We start from the raw sequence: 15,788 nt of genomic DNA, 5'->3' as shown, positions 1-15,788 counted from the left end.
CCGGTGCACCAACTTATACTCAAAGCGCGCTATAGATCACAGCTTAGGAACCTAGTTCCTCCACACTGCCAAGTCCTCTCACTTGACAAGTCTATGATCATGCATGGACTCCTCCATGCTTGGCCCCATGGCCCACCCTTTTGAAGTTATCACCTTCAACTAGGGTATTTGTTCCCCTGACTTGCCAATCTCGCTTTGGCAAGTCCTCCGACCACTATAACATGGTTCATGCACAAGCGTGAAAGCCCTTGGTCATCGACTTTCGTTCAAAGCCCTCTCTTTGAACACTCGGGAACTTCTTCCCTAATCTTGATAGCCTTGCCTCATGGCAAGCTTCAAGACCACGCTTTTGCTGCGCCACTTTGATTTCGCGCGTTCTATGAACCATTTACACTTGGCCTTTCTAGGTACTAAACTACCTAGAATCATCTTTAGGAACCTTGAAGGAACTCTGTCCCTTAGCTTACTAAGGCCTCCCTTTTTGCAAGCTTTCCAATTGCCACATAGTTGTAAGGAACCAACTCGCCGAGGTGTCGTAGGCTAAGGGAACCCCGAAAGCATGACCAAAATGACAAAGAGTTCATCGGATGGGACCAAGTCAAAGATCGAGTCCAAGACCGACTCTAGGACCGAGTTCGAGATCGAGTCCGGAATCGAGTCCGAGACCGACTCGGGGACCGAGTTCGAGTCCGAGTTCGAGACCGAGTTCGAGACGGAGTCCGAGATCCGAAATCGGGTCCGAGACCGAGTCCGAAGTCGAGTCCGAGGTCGGGCCCGAGATCGGGTCCGAGATCGAGTCCGCGATCGAGTCCGAGACCGAATCCGAAGTCGGATCCGAAATCGGATCCGAGATCGAGCCAGAGACTAAGTCCAAATACTAATACGGGTCAAGGGGTGAAAGCCCAAAGCGTGCGTCCCCCAGGGGGGGGGGGCTGCAGGGGGTTCCAAAAGTATAGTAGGGATAGTGAGGTCCAGGAACCAGTTTTGAAGGGACTCTCCAGTTGGGCTTCCAAACCGACTTGAGGTTGGGACTGGGACTAAGGGGCCTTGGGTGGGAGTGAGCATGGACTTGGCTGGTGCCGGAGGGGCCATCCAAGGAAGTGCTCAAGAGCAGCTCCCACTCCCGAAAGGGAAACCGATTGCGGTGCTCCCGGCTCATGTGGAGTGGTGCCCCACTTGAGTACCATGCGGCTCATTGGTCCTCGCCCTTCCTAGGGGCTTGGGCCTTCCTTCGGGATGGATGTGGGGGGCGAGGGGTACCCATACCGGGCCGTTAGGCCACGGTGTTTCGCCCCGGCGTCCCGAAGCAAGTGTTGCACTCAAGACTTGGGATTTAGAGGGTCCCATGATCAAGTCTTGTGGTACCAAGGGATGTTAGGAATCTGGAAGCTTGGTGTGCTTGGCTGCTTGTGCTTGCGGGGAGTGTAGCCGAACCTTAAGTCCAGTCTAACCCGGGGAGGGGGATTGGGAGTGATTTGGGAATCCGTGGAAGGATGGCTAACTCTCCGTTGCTCGTGCAGTGAGTAGCTGAAACCAAGTAAGAGCTGGTACCATAGGCGAGAACCTTGGCAAGGGAACTTAGCAAAAGCCAAGGCAGTGTTGGACGGATAGACGAGGTAAGCTGGCAAATTGGAAAGGAAAAATTTGTGGCTTACAATAGTCTAACATGGACAATTCCATATTTTAGACTCTCCATGGCATCACGGTTGCTAGCAGCAACACCCTCAAGCCCCCACTTGATTCTCCACTCCTAGCTGGCATAACCAACCTTGGTGATGTCTTTCGATTCCTATGGTTCGGTTCTATCCCCCTTACTTCTTGCTTTTGGCTTCACACCTTTCCTTCGGTCATTCTCCTCCAGACCAGGAGGATAGCTTTGCACTTTCTATCATGCCTTAGCAAGTATTCTTAGGGATGAACCTACTGTAAGCAACTAAAGGGAACGACTCGAAAGACGATCCGTTGGGGTTCAAATATAGAGGGAAAGGGCCCATGAACAAGAGTGCACCCCCTTTTCCAATCGGTTAAGGGTCTTGGGATAGTTGGAGTTAAGCGTCCTTGGGTTTGAATAGTACTGGGCTGGGTGACCTCCTGGGAAGTCCAAACTCAGGAGCTTACATTTGGTATCAGAGGGGTCTTGGGTCCGACTCTGTTGGTTGGCTTAAGGGAATCACACCACATGTTGATTGACATCTGGCTGGTCCAGTTTGCTCCCGCTGGGCTCGACCCGAGGGGTAGGGTGTCAAGAGAGCGAGGCTCTCGGGAGAGCTGCGGCTCTCAGCTTCCGTTCACGAGGGCGTGAACTTGCAGGGAAGCGTGGTGGATTGTAAGCAACTAAAGGGAACGACTCGAAAGACGATCCGTTGGGGTTCAAATATAGAGGGAAAGGGCCCATGAACAAGAGTGCACCCCCTTTTCCAATCGGTTAAGGGTCTTGGGATAGTTGGAGTTAAGCGTCCTTGGGTTTGAATAGTACTGGGCTGGGTGACCTCCTGGGAAGTCCAAACTCAGGAGCTTACACCTACCCAATAGCATAGGGAGTGGTTCCTCAATCCAGGTATGCTCACTTTATAATCCCACACACTGTTAGCGACTAATTTTTCCATTTTACTTTAGTTACTTAACCGCACCTCCGACCACTTGGAGGAGTCTCATTCACAACCTCCATAAGTCCCAACCTTTGCCCCTTAGGACTACTTGTCCATGCGATCAGAATACCAACTCATCTCTAAGTACACCCCCCAACTCCTTGGGTTGTTCCAGCATTTATTAAAGGTAGCCCCATCTACCATTTCAAGGACTTGAGTCCTCTTCCGTATTTGACCTCCCACGGTCATTACCTCTGGTCTCACATTCATGAGCACCAACCTCAATTATATGAGGATAATCTTGTGACTCCTTTATTGTTTTGGAGTCTACATCTTTCCCGTGATCCCAACTATAGTTGTTTATCACAACTACGTTAGCCTGTTTGCTGCATCAAACGCTCATTAGGATCACATCCTCAGCTCTCTGAGGAGACCTTATACTGTTCCCAAGATCCCAAAGTCGTTTCATTATTGGCCTTTTTTTATCCACCACATTGTGCCCAAGTTCACGCGTGAACTTGAGTGGAGAGCCATGTCATCTCGACATGCTACTCCTCCAAGATAGGCCCACTCCTAGGACCTTCCGATGCCAACATCAATGGTGATATACTTGAGCACCAATAAAAGTTGGACTAAGGAACAACTCCGATACCAAATTGTAAGCGACTAATTTTTCCATTTTACTTTAGTCACTTAACTGCACCTCCGACCACTTGAAGGAGTCTCATTCACAACCTCCATAAGTCCTAGTTAGGACTTGGGGCTTGCCAGCCCTGAGAATGGCATCCATGCCACTCAACCTTTGCACTTGGTCCAAGTGCTCCATGTGTCCGATCCCATGACCGACACCCCAAGGTACCACCGACATACCAGCCCGTTACACTAGGCCATGCCCATTCACCTTGGTCACACCGGTGGTCTAACGCCACCTACATCATAATCCCGTCTCTCAAAGACTGGGCCGTCCGTCCATGAGCGATCATCCCAGATCTACTCCTTAGCATCCTTAGGATGCCCGCAAATATGGGGAATAGCCTTCCCCGACAACTCTTTTCCAGTCCCCACCCAGTCCCTTTTAGTCCATGGCCGTGTTCGCCAACACTGCCACTGGATTGAGGCCCACAGGCTTGACTGCTAAGTCCCACTATCCTTTGGGACTTCCTCACCATGTGACCGTATCCTTGGTCACTGCATTAGAGGCCTACTCCTCTTCCCTTTCACCGTTTGGGACTTTGGGACAACATTTCGGAACACCGTGGCCTTACGCAAGCCTCATGGGTACTCTCCCCACCTTTCGCCTTTAGGTGCTCTAGCCATGGGCTTAGAGCGAGGTTCCGTTGAGCCATGACAGGTATCCAAGTAGGTAGTGCCACCCACACTTGGACTGGGAGCATCGGCCAGTCGATCTCTCGGGGGAACTAGAGCCGGCTCTTGAACACTTCACCAAGCTACCCCGCTTGTCGGTCCGTGTTCACTCTAGTCTTGGACTTCCCAGTGGGCAGCTCATCACCCAACACTGGGTCTAGCCTTCCTGGGCCAAACTGGCCTTTCCTGGCCAAACTGGCTCCACTGCAGTCCTCCCCCTACTATACTTTTGGAGCTCACCAAACCCCCCAGAGTCTGGGAGACGAACGCTTTGGGCTTTCACCCTCTCAGACTCGAACTCGGACTCGGACTCGGACTCAGACTCGGACTCGGACTCGGACTCAGACTCGGACTCGGACTTGGACTCGGACTCGGGCTCAGGCTCGGTCTCGGCCTCGGCCTCGGTCTTGGTCTCGGTCCCAATCTCGGTCTCGGTCTCGGTCTCGGTCTTGGTCCCGGTCTCGGTCTCGACTTCGGACTCCATCTCGGGTCCATCTCGGGTCCATCTCGGACTCCATCTCGGGTCCATCTCGGACTCCATCTCGGGTCCATCTCAGACTCCATCTCGGACTCCATCTCGGACTCCATCTTGGGTCCATCTCGGACTCCATCTTGGGTCCATCTCGGGTCCATCTCGGACTCCATTTCGGGTCCATCTTGGACTCCATCTCGGGTCCATCTCGGACTCCATCTCGGGTCCATCTTGGGTCCATCTCGGACTCCATCTCGGGTCCATCTCGGGTCCCTTTTTGGAGCCTCGCTTATGGCTCGCTTCATGCTCATTCCTCAAGCGCTTTGTTAGGGGTTCCACTCCCGCTCTCGACCTTTCAAGGCGGAGCTTTTAGTTCAAATGTGTTACGCTCGTTTGGCTTTCGCTTCGGCCACTACCACGTGGTGCCCCTCCGGCTCTACTTTGGGGCCTAGGGATTTTGTGTCTCACAACGCGTTACGCTCGTTTGGTTTTCGCTTCGGCCACCACCACATGGCACCCTTCCGGCTCCACTTTGGGGCCTAGGGATTTTGTGTCTCACACATGTTTGGACTAAAAGCTCCGACTTGAAAGGTTAAGAGTGGGAGTGAAACTCCCAACAAAGTGCTTGAGGAATGAGCACAAAACGAGCAATAAGCGAGGCTCTAAAAAGGGACCCAAAAGGACCAACACATGATATGTGGAAGTGTCCGAGATGGACTTGAGATGGAGTGAGAGATGGAGTCTGAGATGGAGTTCGAGATGGAGTCTAAGATGGAGTTCGAGATGGACCCAAGATGAAGTCCAAAATGAACCCGAGATGGAGTCCGAGCTGGACTCAAGATGGAGTCTGAGATGGACCTGAGATGGAGTCCCAGATGGACCCAAGATGGAGTCCGAGATGGAACCGAGACCAAAACCAAGACTGAGATTGAGTCCGAGTCCGAGGCCGAGTCCGAGACCGAGTTTGAGCCTGAGTCCAAGACTGAGACCGAGACTGAGATCGAGTCCGAGTCCGAGTTCAAGTCTGAGTCTGAGTCTGAATACTAATACAGGCCATTGGGTGAAAGCCCAAAGCGATCGTCCCAAGTATAGTAGGGAGAGTGTGGGGGTTGGAGCCCAGTGGAGCCAATTTGGCCAGGAAAGGCCAGTTTGGCCCAAGAAGGCCATACCCAGCTGTTGGGTGATGGGATGACCATTGGGAAGTCTAAGGCTAGAGTGAATACGGACCGATAAGTGGGGTAGCATGGTGAAGTGTTCAAAAGCCGGCTCTAGTTCCTTCGGGAGATCAAATGGTCAATGCTCCCAGTCCAAGTGTGGGTGGCTTTACCTACTTGGATACCTGGCATGGCTCAATAGAACCTCGCTCTAAGCCCATGGCTAGAGCACCCAAAGGCGGAAGGCAGGGAGAGTACCCCCGAGGCTTGCGTAGGGCCACGGTGTTCTAAAGTGTTGTCCCAAAGTCCCAGATTGTGGAAAGGAAGAGGAGTAGTCCTCTGGTGTAATGACTAAGGATATGGTCATGTAGTGAGGAAGTCCCAGAGGACCATGAGACTTAGTGGTTGGGTCTATAGGCCTTGATTAAGTGTCAGTGTTAGCGAACATGGCCATGGATAGAAAGGGACTTAGTAGGGATTGGAAAAAGGATTTTGGGGAAGGCTATTCCCCATGTCTGCGGGCATCCTAGGGATGCTAAGGAGTGGATCTGGGATGATCACTCCTGGGCAGATAGACTAGACTTTGAGAGACGGGATTGTGAGGGAGGTGGTGTTGGACCACCAGTGTGACCAAGGTGAATGGGCAAGGCCATAGTGTAATGGGTTGATATGTTGGTGGTATGTTGGGGTGTCGGTCATGGGATCAGACACGTGGAGCACTTGGACCAAGTGCAAAGGTTGCGTGGCATGGATGCCATCCTCGGGGCTAGGTAGCCCCAAGTCCAGAGTAGGGTTTATGGAGGTTGTGAGTGAGACTCCTCCAAGTGGTCGGAGGTGTGGTTAAGTGACTAAAGTAGAATGGAAAAATTAGTTGCTTACATAATGTTTCATAATTAAATCTTATTGTACTAAAGAATATTAAGAAATTAGAAGTTTAGTGTACTTGTAAAGAGTGTTATTGAATATTTTTGTTGTATGAGGTGGTTTCAAGGGCATGATGTAGATAAGAATAAAAGTTTAAGCCTCTTAAGGAGCTAAGGACCAATAAACTTTATAGTATTTACATGAGGCATTATTCCAAGAGCACAACAATTGATTTCCTTTTTAGAAGTGAGAATTATTTTTGAGCAGTTCTTTGAGAAGCCTACCCAAACCCAATATGGCTCAAAAACACTTTTTAGGTTTTCTTTATTATACTTCAAACCCCCCACATTAAGACCTGTTAAAGAAGAGATCCCTAGGAAGATTCTTGGCAAAAAAAATTGTAGTGAGAGAGTTCTTATTATGGCATATTATTCGTAAATTGATGCTCCATGAAAAAGAGTCTATATTGTGTGAGAGTCTGTAATGCATGAAAATAGGACATATAGTGTTACCTTATTGGTCCTGGTAGAATATTCTACATATAATATTGGATATTCTCTATATAAAGACATGTATTCCCTGCGTGAAAATGAATATTCCTTGGGTAAAAATGCATATTCTACACATAAAATCAAATACTCCCACTAGATTTTCAATGGATATTCCCCAGAATCTGGCTAAATAAAGACAAAGTCCTTGTTTGGTTAAGAAATAAAATTCCTAGTTCAAAGTGGTGATTCAAACTATTGGTAATGGTGTGACTTGGTCAAAGTGACTAAGTAGGAAAGACACCTAAAAGTAAATCAGTGGTGTCAATGCGACCTTCACCTTGGTCACACTAGTGGTCTAACACCACCTACATCACAGTCTTATCTCTCAAGGATTAGGCCATCTGTCTTTGAGAGATCATCTTAGATCCACTCTTTAGCATCCTTAGAATGCCCATAAACATGGGGAATAACTTTCCCCAATATCTCTTTTCCAGTCCCCACCAAGTTCCTTTCTTTCCATAGCTGTGTTTGCCAATATTGCCATTGGATCAAAGCCCATAGGCCCAACCACTAAGTCCTTTTGTTCTCTAGGACTTCCTTGTCATCTGACCGCATCCTTGGTCAGTACACCAAAGGACTGCTCCTCTTCCTTTCCACCATTTGGGACTTTGGGATAACATTTCAGAACACCGTGGCTCTACGTGAGCCTCATAGGTACTCTCCTCACCTTCCACCTTTGGGTGCTCTAGCCATGAGCTTAGAGCAAGGTTTCATTGAGCCACGCTAAGTATTTAAGTAGGTAGTGCCACTCACGTTTGGACTGGGAGCATCAACCATTCGATCTCCCAGGGGAACTAAAACCAGCTCTTGAACACTTCACCAAGCTACCCCACTTGTCTTTCCATATTCACTAAGTATAGCCTTCATGGGTCACACTGGCCTTTCCTAGCCAAATTGGGTCCACTAGGGTTCAACCCCCACACTTTCCCTACTATATTTTTGGAACCCCTCCTCCCCCCCCTAGGGGACAATTGCTTTGGGCTTTCATCCAACAGTCTGTATTAGTATTTGGACTTAGACTCGGACTTGAACTTAGACTCGGATTTGGATTTGGCTCAGTCTTTGAAAGACAAAACTTTGATGCAGGTGGTGTTGGACCACCAATGTGACCAAGGTGAATGGGCATGGCCTTAGCATAACAGGCTAATATTCGGTGGTACCTTGGGGTGTCAGTCATAGAATTGGACATGTGGAGCACTTCGACCAAGTGCAAAAGTTGAGTGGTAGCGATGCCATTTTCGAGACTGGCAAGCCCCAAGTCCGGAATAAAACTTATGGAGGTTGTGAGTGAGACTCTTCCAAGTGGTCAAAAGTGTGGTTAAGTGACTAAAGTAGAATGGAAAATTTAGTTGCTTACAGCAATGGCATAAACTCATATACAATAAAAGCCCACAGTTAGAAAGCATAATACTATACGAACTCCTTTTGTGGATGTGGATGTTGAGGAAGACTAAGTTTAATTTTTTTTTTGGTCAAAATTTTTAGTAGTAATATAGAGTTTCTTCTTTGACTTGTGATATTTATTTTCTTATTGGACTTATATTATTTAGCTTTTTCTTGGACTGAAAATATATCTTAAGTTTTGAATAGAATTGTTGGTTCATCCTGAACCAATCATTTAAATATCAACTTTTGTATTTGGTGGACTTTATTGACTTTCATTGACTTGAGCTCAACTCAAAAACTACCCAGCCTTGTGAGCATGGCCATGGATGAAAAGGGACTTGGTGGGGATGGAAGAAGAGACATTAAGGAAAGGTGTTCCCTATGTCTCTAGGCATCCTAAGGGCACTAAGGTGTTGTCAAGGGATAACCATTCATGGATGGATGGCCCAATTTTTGAAAGACAAACTATGATGCAGATAGTCTTGAACTACCAATGTAACAAGGGTGAATGGGCATAGCCTTAGTGTAATTGGCTGATATGTCAATGGTACCTTTGGGTGTCGATCATAGGATTAAACATATGGAGCACTTAGACCAAGTGCAAAGGTTGAGTGACATACATGCCATTCACGAGGCTAGTATATCCCTAAGTCAAAAATAAGAATTATAGAGTTCATGAGTGAGAATCTTCCAAGTGGTCAAAAGTATGGATAAGTGGCTAAAGTAAAATGGAAAATTTAGTTACTTACATAAAGGATGTTAGGAACTTGGAGGCTTAGTGTGTTTGGTTATTTGTGTTTGTGGGAGTGTAGTCAAACCTTAAGCATAGTCTAACCCAAAGAGAAGAAAAGAAAATTAAGAAAAGAAAATTAAAAGAAAATTTAGAAATCTGTGGATGGATGGCTCATTTCTCTTGCAATGAGTAACTAAATGTAAGCCACAAATTTTTCCTTTCCAATTTGCCAGCTTATCTCGTCTATCCAACCAACATTGCCTTGGCCTTAGCTAAGTTCCTTTGCCAAGGTTCCTGCTTATTATACTAGTTTCTACTTGGTCCTACTTAATTTCAACTACTTATTGCACAAGCACTGGAGTGTTAGCCATCCATCCACAAATTCCCAAATCTCTCCCAATCCCACTCCATAGGTTAGACTAAACTTAAGGTTCAACTACATTCCCCGCAGGAATAAGCAGCCAAGCACACCAAGCCTCCAAGTTTCTAACATCCCTTAGTACAAAAAGACTTGATCATGAGACACTTTAAATCCCAAGCCTTAGGTGCAACACTTGCTTCGGGACGCCGGGTGGAAACACCGTGGCTTAAAAACCCGGTATGGGTACCCCTACTCCCCCACTTCCATCCCGAAGGGAAGGCCCAAGCCCCTAGGAAGGGCAAAGACCAAGAAGCCACAAGGTATAAGTGAAGCACCACTCTACATGAGCTACCACAGTCGGTTTCCCTTCCGGGAGTGGGAACTGCTCTTGAGCACTTCCTTGGGTGGCCTCTCCAGCACCACCTGAGTCCATGCTCACTCCCACCCAAGGCCCTTTTGCCCCAATCTCAACCTCAAGTCAGTTTGGAAACACCACTAGAGAGTTCTTTCAAGACTAGTTCCTAGACCTCACTATCCCTACTATATTATTGGAATTCCCTGCAGCCCCGCCCCCCCTCAGGAGACACACACTTTGGGCTTTCACCCCATGAGCTGTATTAGTATTCAGACTTGATCTCGTAGTCAATCTCAAACTCAACCTCGTTCGGACTCAGTCTCAAACTCGATCTCAGACCCGACCTTGAACTCTGTCTCGAACTCGATCTCAGACTTGGTCTCAAACCCGATCTCAGATCTCAAACTTGGTCTCAAAGTCGATCTCGGCCTCTGTCTCGAACTTGGTCTCCAAGTTAGTCTCGGACTCAGTCTTGGAATTGATCTTGGCCTCTGTCTTGAACTCGGTCCCCAAGTTGGTCTAGGACCTGACCTCGAACTCTGTCTCAAACTCGAACTTGGACTCGGTCTCGGACCCGATCTCAGATCTCAAACTTGGTCTCGAACTCGGTCTCCAAGTCAATCTCAGACTCGGTCTCCAAGTCGATCTTGGACTTGGTCTCCAAGTCGATCTTGGACTTGGTCTCCAAGTCGATCTTGGACTTGGTCTCCAAGTCGATCTCGGACTCAGTCTCGAACTCGGTCTTAGAATCAATTGCGGACTCAATCTTGGACTCGGTCTCATCCGATGAACTCTTTATCATTTTGCTCATACTTTCAGGGATCATTTAGCCTTCAACACCTTGGGGAGTTGGTTCCTTACAACTCCACCACCCATAGAAGAAGCTTGATGCCCATATTGAACGCCTCTTTTTAATCCTACAACTTGTTGACCATGTCTTTGAGGCGTCCCCTCACTTAACAGTGTGCCTAAGTTAGCCTCCCCGGCCAAAAGCCCATAACAACGGAATATAGGTGTCTCTATACCCCTCCCCTCACGATGCCCTAGTATGAGGTTGGGACTTGAACTCAGCCTTGCTTTACTAGAGGGTTGGGACTCAAACCCAACCTCCATAGAATACGTTTACGGATTTGGCATCCCCGTGGAGAGTTGGGTATAGTTCCCTATGCCTGGTCGACCTAGCTATCCCATGTTAATTAGCTTAACTTCAGTGCGCCTTCAAGTCCCAACATATGACATTGTTCAATTTCTCAAAATAGATTCTTTAATTGAACTTTGCATAAGTATATAGAGTTCTACCTTGCAAAAATTCTTCCACTAGATCCCACACATTCGCTAGGTTCTCCTCCGGTTCCCATGTTGCTTCACAGTGTGAAAATTTTTTCATTTTCACATAGAACTCCCTCATTTCCTGTCTTTATTGTTTGCTCTTGTGCGCATTGAGGATAGCCTCAACTTCCTCTTCCCCTTGGATAACCTCAGGTAAAGGTTTTATATTGCCTCTGACTTCCTTGAGAGACGGGGAGGATGCACCATATGTTTCATGTGAATTTACTGAAGTCATACTTTGAGGATCTGCTTCACAAGGACCAAGAGACACCTTACCAATTTGTGCCTCAATCTCATAAGGCCCCACAAACCTGCTTAAGGAACTCAAGATCAATTCATTTCTAGGAATACATGCATTTTTACCTTTGGGTCAACTTTCGACTGATCCCACTTGGTAGACTTAAGTTCTCGGTGTTCAACTACACCTTCTTCCCAGGTTGGAACTCAACATCCCGGTGCTTCTGGTTTGCATACTTGGTTTGCCTTTATTGAGCCCGTTTCAAAGAATCCCTCACTATATTCCAAATGCTGAGTCTTTCCACCGTGAATGCCTCCACTATGGGTAACTCTCCATGATACTCGGCCACACCAAGTTCCACAAGACCTTCAATAGCTTGCTCATTGATGACTTCCCATGGACTCACCCCAATACTCAAATATAGTGAGTTGTTAAAGCACATTTCCGCAAGTCCCAAATGACTTACCCAATCAATTTGGTCTCCGGAGATATAGCATCGCAAATAATCCTCCAGCTGCCGATTCACCTTTTTTGCTTGTCCATGTGTCAAGAAGTGTTAGTGCCACTAAATGTGACTTAATACCCAATACTTGTCTGTGGGTGATAGGCTATGCTGAATTTCAACTTGGTGTGATATTATTTTAGGAGAGTCCTCCAGAAAGTACTAGTGAGGATCTTATCTCGATCTCAAATAATCTGCCAGTAGGCCAGCGATTTCAAGCGGAGAATGCTCGCAGGTGTCCGGAATGCGGGGAACTGGAGACGGTCACACACCTCCTCTGGGATTGTGACGTGGCCAAGGAGACGTGGCGGCCGGTAGCAAAAGCGACGAGGGAACTAGGGGACAAGCAGGACTTCGAAATTCGAGAAGGGGATGTCACCCAGTGGTTTCCAGAGGCAAGGGGACCATGCACAGGAGCAGCTTGGCGGAAGATCAGGTGTTAGGGACGCTCAGGATGGGGCACCCGAGTTAGGTGGGACGCGGTAGGCGCCGAAGTTGGGACTACAGTGTGGGAGGCCCTTGGACGGGCGAGATGGGAGGTATGGTGGGCTTCTGGGGTACAGGCACTCTGGGAGGCTCAGAACCGCAACCACTTCGAAGGGCAGTAGGCTCGGATTTCAGCGATCATGGCGAATTGGTGGAGGCTCACACTGGCTGCTATCCGCTTGAGGGATACGATGCTCCAGGAGCATGGGAAAAATAGGGAGGCACTCACAGCTTGGCGACGACTATGGACTCCGTGCTACGGAACTGAACACGAGGGGGAGGTCAAGTGGAAATGGAGACCTTCGGACACGGTAACAAAGGAGGCTCGACGTGGCAATCTGGCACTGGATGCACTGCGGAGGCGACGACCACAGCAGCCACGATTGGAGGGCAGCGATCATTATTAGGTGGAGAATTGCAGGACAGCGTAGTTGAGTGAACAGCGCTAAAGGATTCTTGTTTTTTGTATCAGTCCCTAAGGGACTTGGAGAAATGTATATACACGTTGCATCGATCTCAAATAATCTCTTCTGGCCTTCCCCACACATGAACTATTTGTTCGAAGAACAGTTTTGCCCCTTCCTCATCCACTTCCGTTGTTGTAAGTATGAAATATGCCATCTTTGAAAATTGGTTCACTACCACGAATATCGCATCGAACCCCTTACTTAGGGGGAGTCTCATGATAAAGTCTATCATAAGACATTTCCATGGATAGTCTAGAATTGAGATGTTTTTTAACAAACCCCCACTAGCCTTAGTCACGGCTTTAACCTGTTGACATGTTGGACATGTCTTTACATAGTCTTGGACATCCTTAGCCATATTTGGCCAGTGATACTTCCTCTTGAGTAAGCCTATCGTCTTGGGCACTCTGCCATGTTTTGCAAGAGGTTTGTCATTACATTCTTCTAAGGCTACCTTCCTTAATTTCCATTCTGGAACATACACCCTCGTTTGTTTATAATAAATGAGTCCATTGCATTCTACATAGCTATTTTTTCTTCCATTGGAAACTCACCTCTTTGGTGAGCTTCCCATGCCTCTTGGTTCCTTAGCAACACTTCTTATGCTAAACCATTATTCTCATATGCTATTCGCACATCATCCCAAAAGGTTACTTTTGTGCTGGATATTGCCAACTTTAAACTTGCTTTTCGACTTAGAGCATCCACCACAATGTTGCTCTTCCTAGGTTTATACAAAATCTTGTAATCAAACTCGGCCAAAGCATTAGCCCACCAACCTTGTTTCCCTCTTAGGTCAGGTTGTAACAAGAAGTATTTCGTTGCTATATTATCCATGTAAAATTTGAAGTGTTTCCCAAGGTAGTGTCACCATTCCTTGAGCGCCGTGACCACCGCAAACAATTCCTTCTCGTGGGCAGGCCACTTCTGCTAAACCTTGGCCAACTTCTTCGAGAAGAATGCTACTAGATGGTTGTTTTGCTTCAACACTATGCCCAATGCAAAATCTAAAGCATCCGTTTCTTCCTCAAAATCCTTACCAAAGTCTGGTAACACCAATAGGGGAGCTGGTGCATTGCATAGCCCAAAGGGCATTACTAGAAACTCGAAGCTTCCATACCTTGTTCAACAAGTTGTCTTCTCGACATCTTCCTCTGCTACCCTGATCTGGTAGTATCCTGACCTTAGGTCGATCCTCGAAAAATATTTTGCGTTTCCTAACTTATCGAATAAGTCCTCAATCCTTAGTAAAGAGTATTTGTTCTTCTTTGCATAATTGTTGAGCAACTGGTAGCTTATACATATACGCATAGATCCATTTTTCTTTTTCACAAATAACACTAGTGCACCATACAGTGACTTGCTCAACCTAACATACCCTTTTTCCACCAACTCCTCAAGTTGGCGTTTGAGCTTCTTAAGGTCCTTTTCGTTCAACCAATAGGGGGGACAAACCACTGCCTTAGCACCCTCGACTAGCTCAATCTTATGTCCTATTGGTTGTTCAGGGGGTAACCCCACCAGTAGCTCCTCCGGCATGGTATCTTGGAATTGATCCAAGACCTGCTGGATCACCAAAGGCACTTCTTTTGATCCTGTCTTTTTATCACTCCTCATTGAGAATAAGCACAGAAATGGTGCCTTAGTTCCTTTAGTGAGTTGTCTTCTTGTGGACACCAGGTTCAAACAAGAGTCTTTGGCCTTACATTGCCTTACCTTTAGATCCTAAGCCTCCACCCTGGATCATTCTCCTCGGCCATTCACCAATACCACAAGGTTTCTACTTTGTCCATGCAGGGCTATGACAAATCGATTGAACCAATCCATCCCAAAGATTACATTAAATCCTGCCATATCCAACATGGTGAAATCCATGTCTACTTTCCATATCCCTACTTCGACTCTTGCTTGTCGAAGTACCTCATCAGTGTTTTGGCTACCTTGAACAAAATATATAATCCTTGATTCACCCAACCACTGCACCATTAGTCTGGCTTACTAGACTATGTCTATAGCCACAAAATTATCCGAAACACCCGTGTCAATAAAGATTTTAACAAAGCTACCCGCGAGCTTCGCTCGAAGGGTTAGTAGCTATCGTGAACAACTCTTTACCAAAGTTGCTCGTGTAATGAGTAACTTTGAGCTAGGAATTGGATCACGTATCTTAGTTTGGATTTCACCTGACTTAATGGCCATTTTGGCTCTGGCCTTCTTCGGATATGGACATTCCCTCAAAGAGTGTTCCACTTCACTGCAGTTGAAGCATACGTTATTTCCCATGCTACTAGCAGACTTGACCTTTTTATCCGTGGGTTTGTCTCTTTTTGCTTGACTCCCCCATGTACTTGCTTGTTGGCCACCAGATTTGCCTTTCAGGAACCTTGAGGACTCATTCTTAGAGAAACTCTTCTTGAATTTCCTCTTGCCATATTGTAAGCGACTAAATTTTCCATTCTACTTTAGTCACTTAACCACACTTCCGACCACTTGGAGGAGTCTCATTCACAACCTCCATAAGTCCAATCCAGGACTTGGGACTTGCTAGCCCCGAGAAGGGCATCCATGCCCCTCAACATTTGCACTTGGTCCAAGTGCTCCACGTGTCCGATCCCATGACCGACACTCAAAGGTACCACCGACATGGCAGCCCGTTACGCTAAGGCACCTTTGCCACACTGGTAGTCCAATACCACTTGCATCACAGTCTTGGCTCTCCAAGACTAGGCAAACCATCCGTGAGTGGTCATCTCAAATCCACTCCTTAGCATCCTTAGGATGCCCACCGACAAGGGGAATAACCTTCCCCAATATCCCTCTGTCAGTTCCCACTAAGTCCCTTTTTGCCCCTGGCCATGTTTGCCAACACTGCCACTGGATCGAGACCCACAGGCCCGACCACTAAGTCCCACGGTCCTCTGGGACTTCCTCACCACA

The 15,788-nt window shown here is 47.4% G+C and overlaps 1 protein-coding gene across 1 annotated transcript; it reads right to left on the bottom strand.

Moving 5' to 3' along the window:
- Positions 1-13,781: 13,781 nt before the first annotated feature.
- Positions 13,782-14,390, bottom strand: LOC112342261. Its single transcript, XM_024663830.1, has 2 exons — positions 14,159-14,390; positions 13,782-13,918 (listed from the first exon to the last, which is right to left on the bottom strand). The coding sequence occupies exons 1-2, from the start codon at positions 14,388-14,390 to the stop codon at positions 13,782-13,784; spliced, it is 369 nt and encodes a 122-aa protein (XP_024519598.1).
- Positions 14,391-15,788: the final 1,398 nt, after the last annotated feature.

The sequence above is a fragment of the Selaginella moellendorffii genome, unplaced genomic scaffold, assembly GCF_000143415.4.
Source record: "Selaginella moellendorffii unplaced genomic scaffold, v1.0 SELMOscaffold_103, whole genome shotgun sequence".
Classification (NCBI taxonomy): Eukaryota; Viridiplantae; Streptophyta; class Lycopodiopsida; order Selaginellales; family Selaginellaceae; genus Selaginella; species Selaginella moellendorffii.
The sequence above is the reverse complement of the archived record's forward strand: the minus strand, read 5'-3'. Positions and strand labels throughout refer to the sequence as shown.

Bases quoted from the DNA above. Each gene is read 5' to 3' on its own strand.
- LOC112342261 (XM_024663830.1), bottom strand. From the start codon at position 14,390: ATGCCGGAGGAGCTACTGGTGGGGTTACCCCCTGAACAACCAATAGGA. The intron at 13,919-14,158 runs GTATATGTATAA...GCAATGCACCAG, and splicing joins AAAGAAAAATGGATCTATGC to CTCCCCTATTGGTGTTACCA.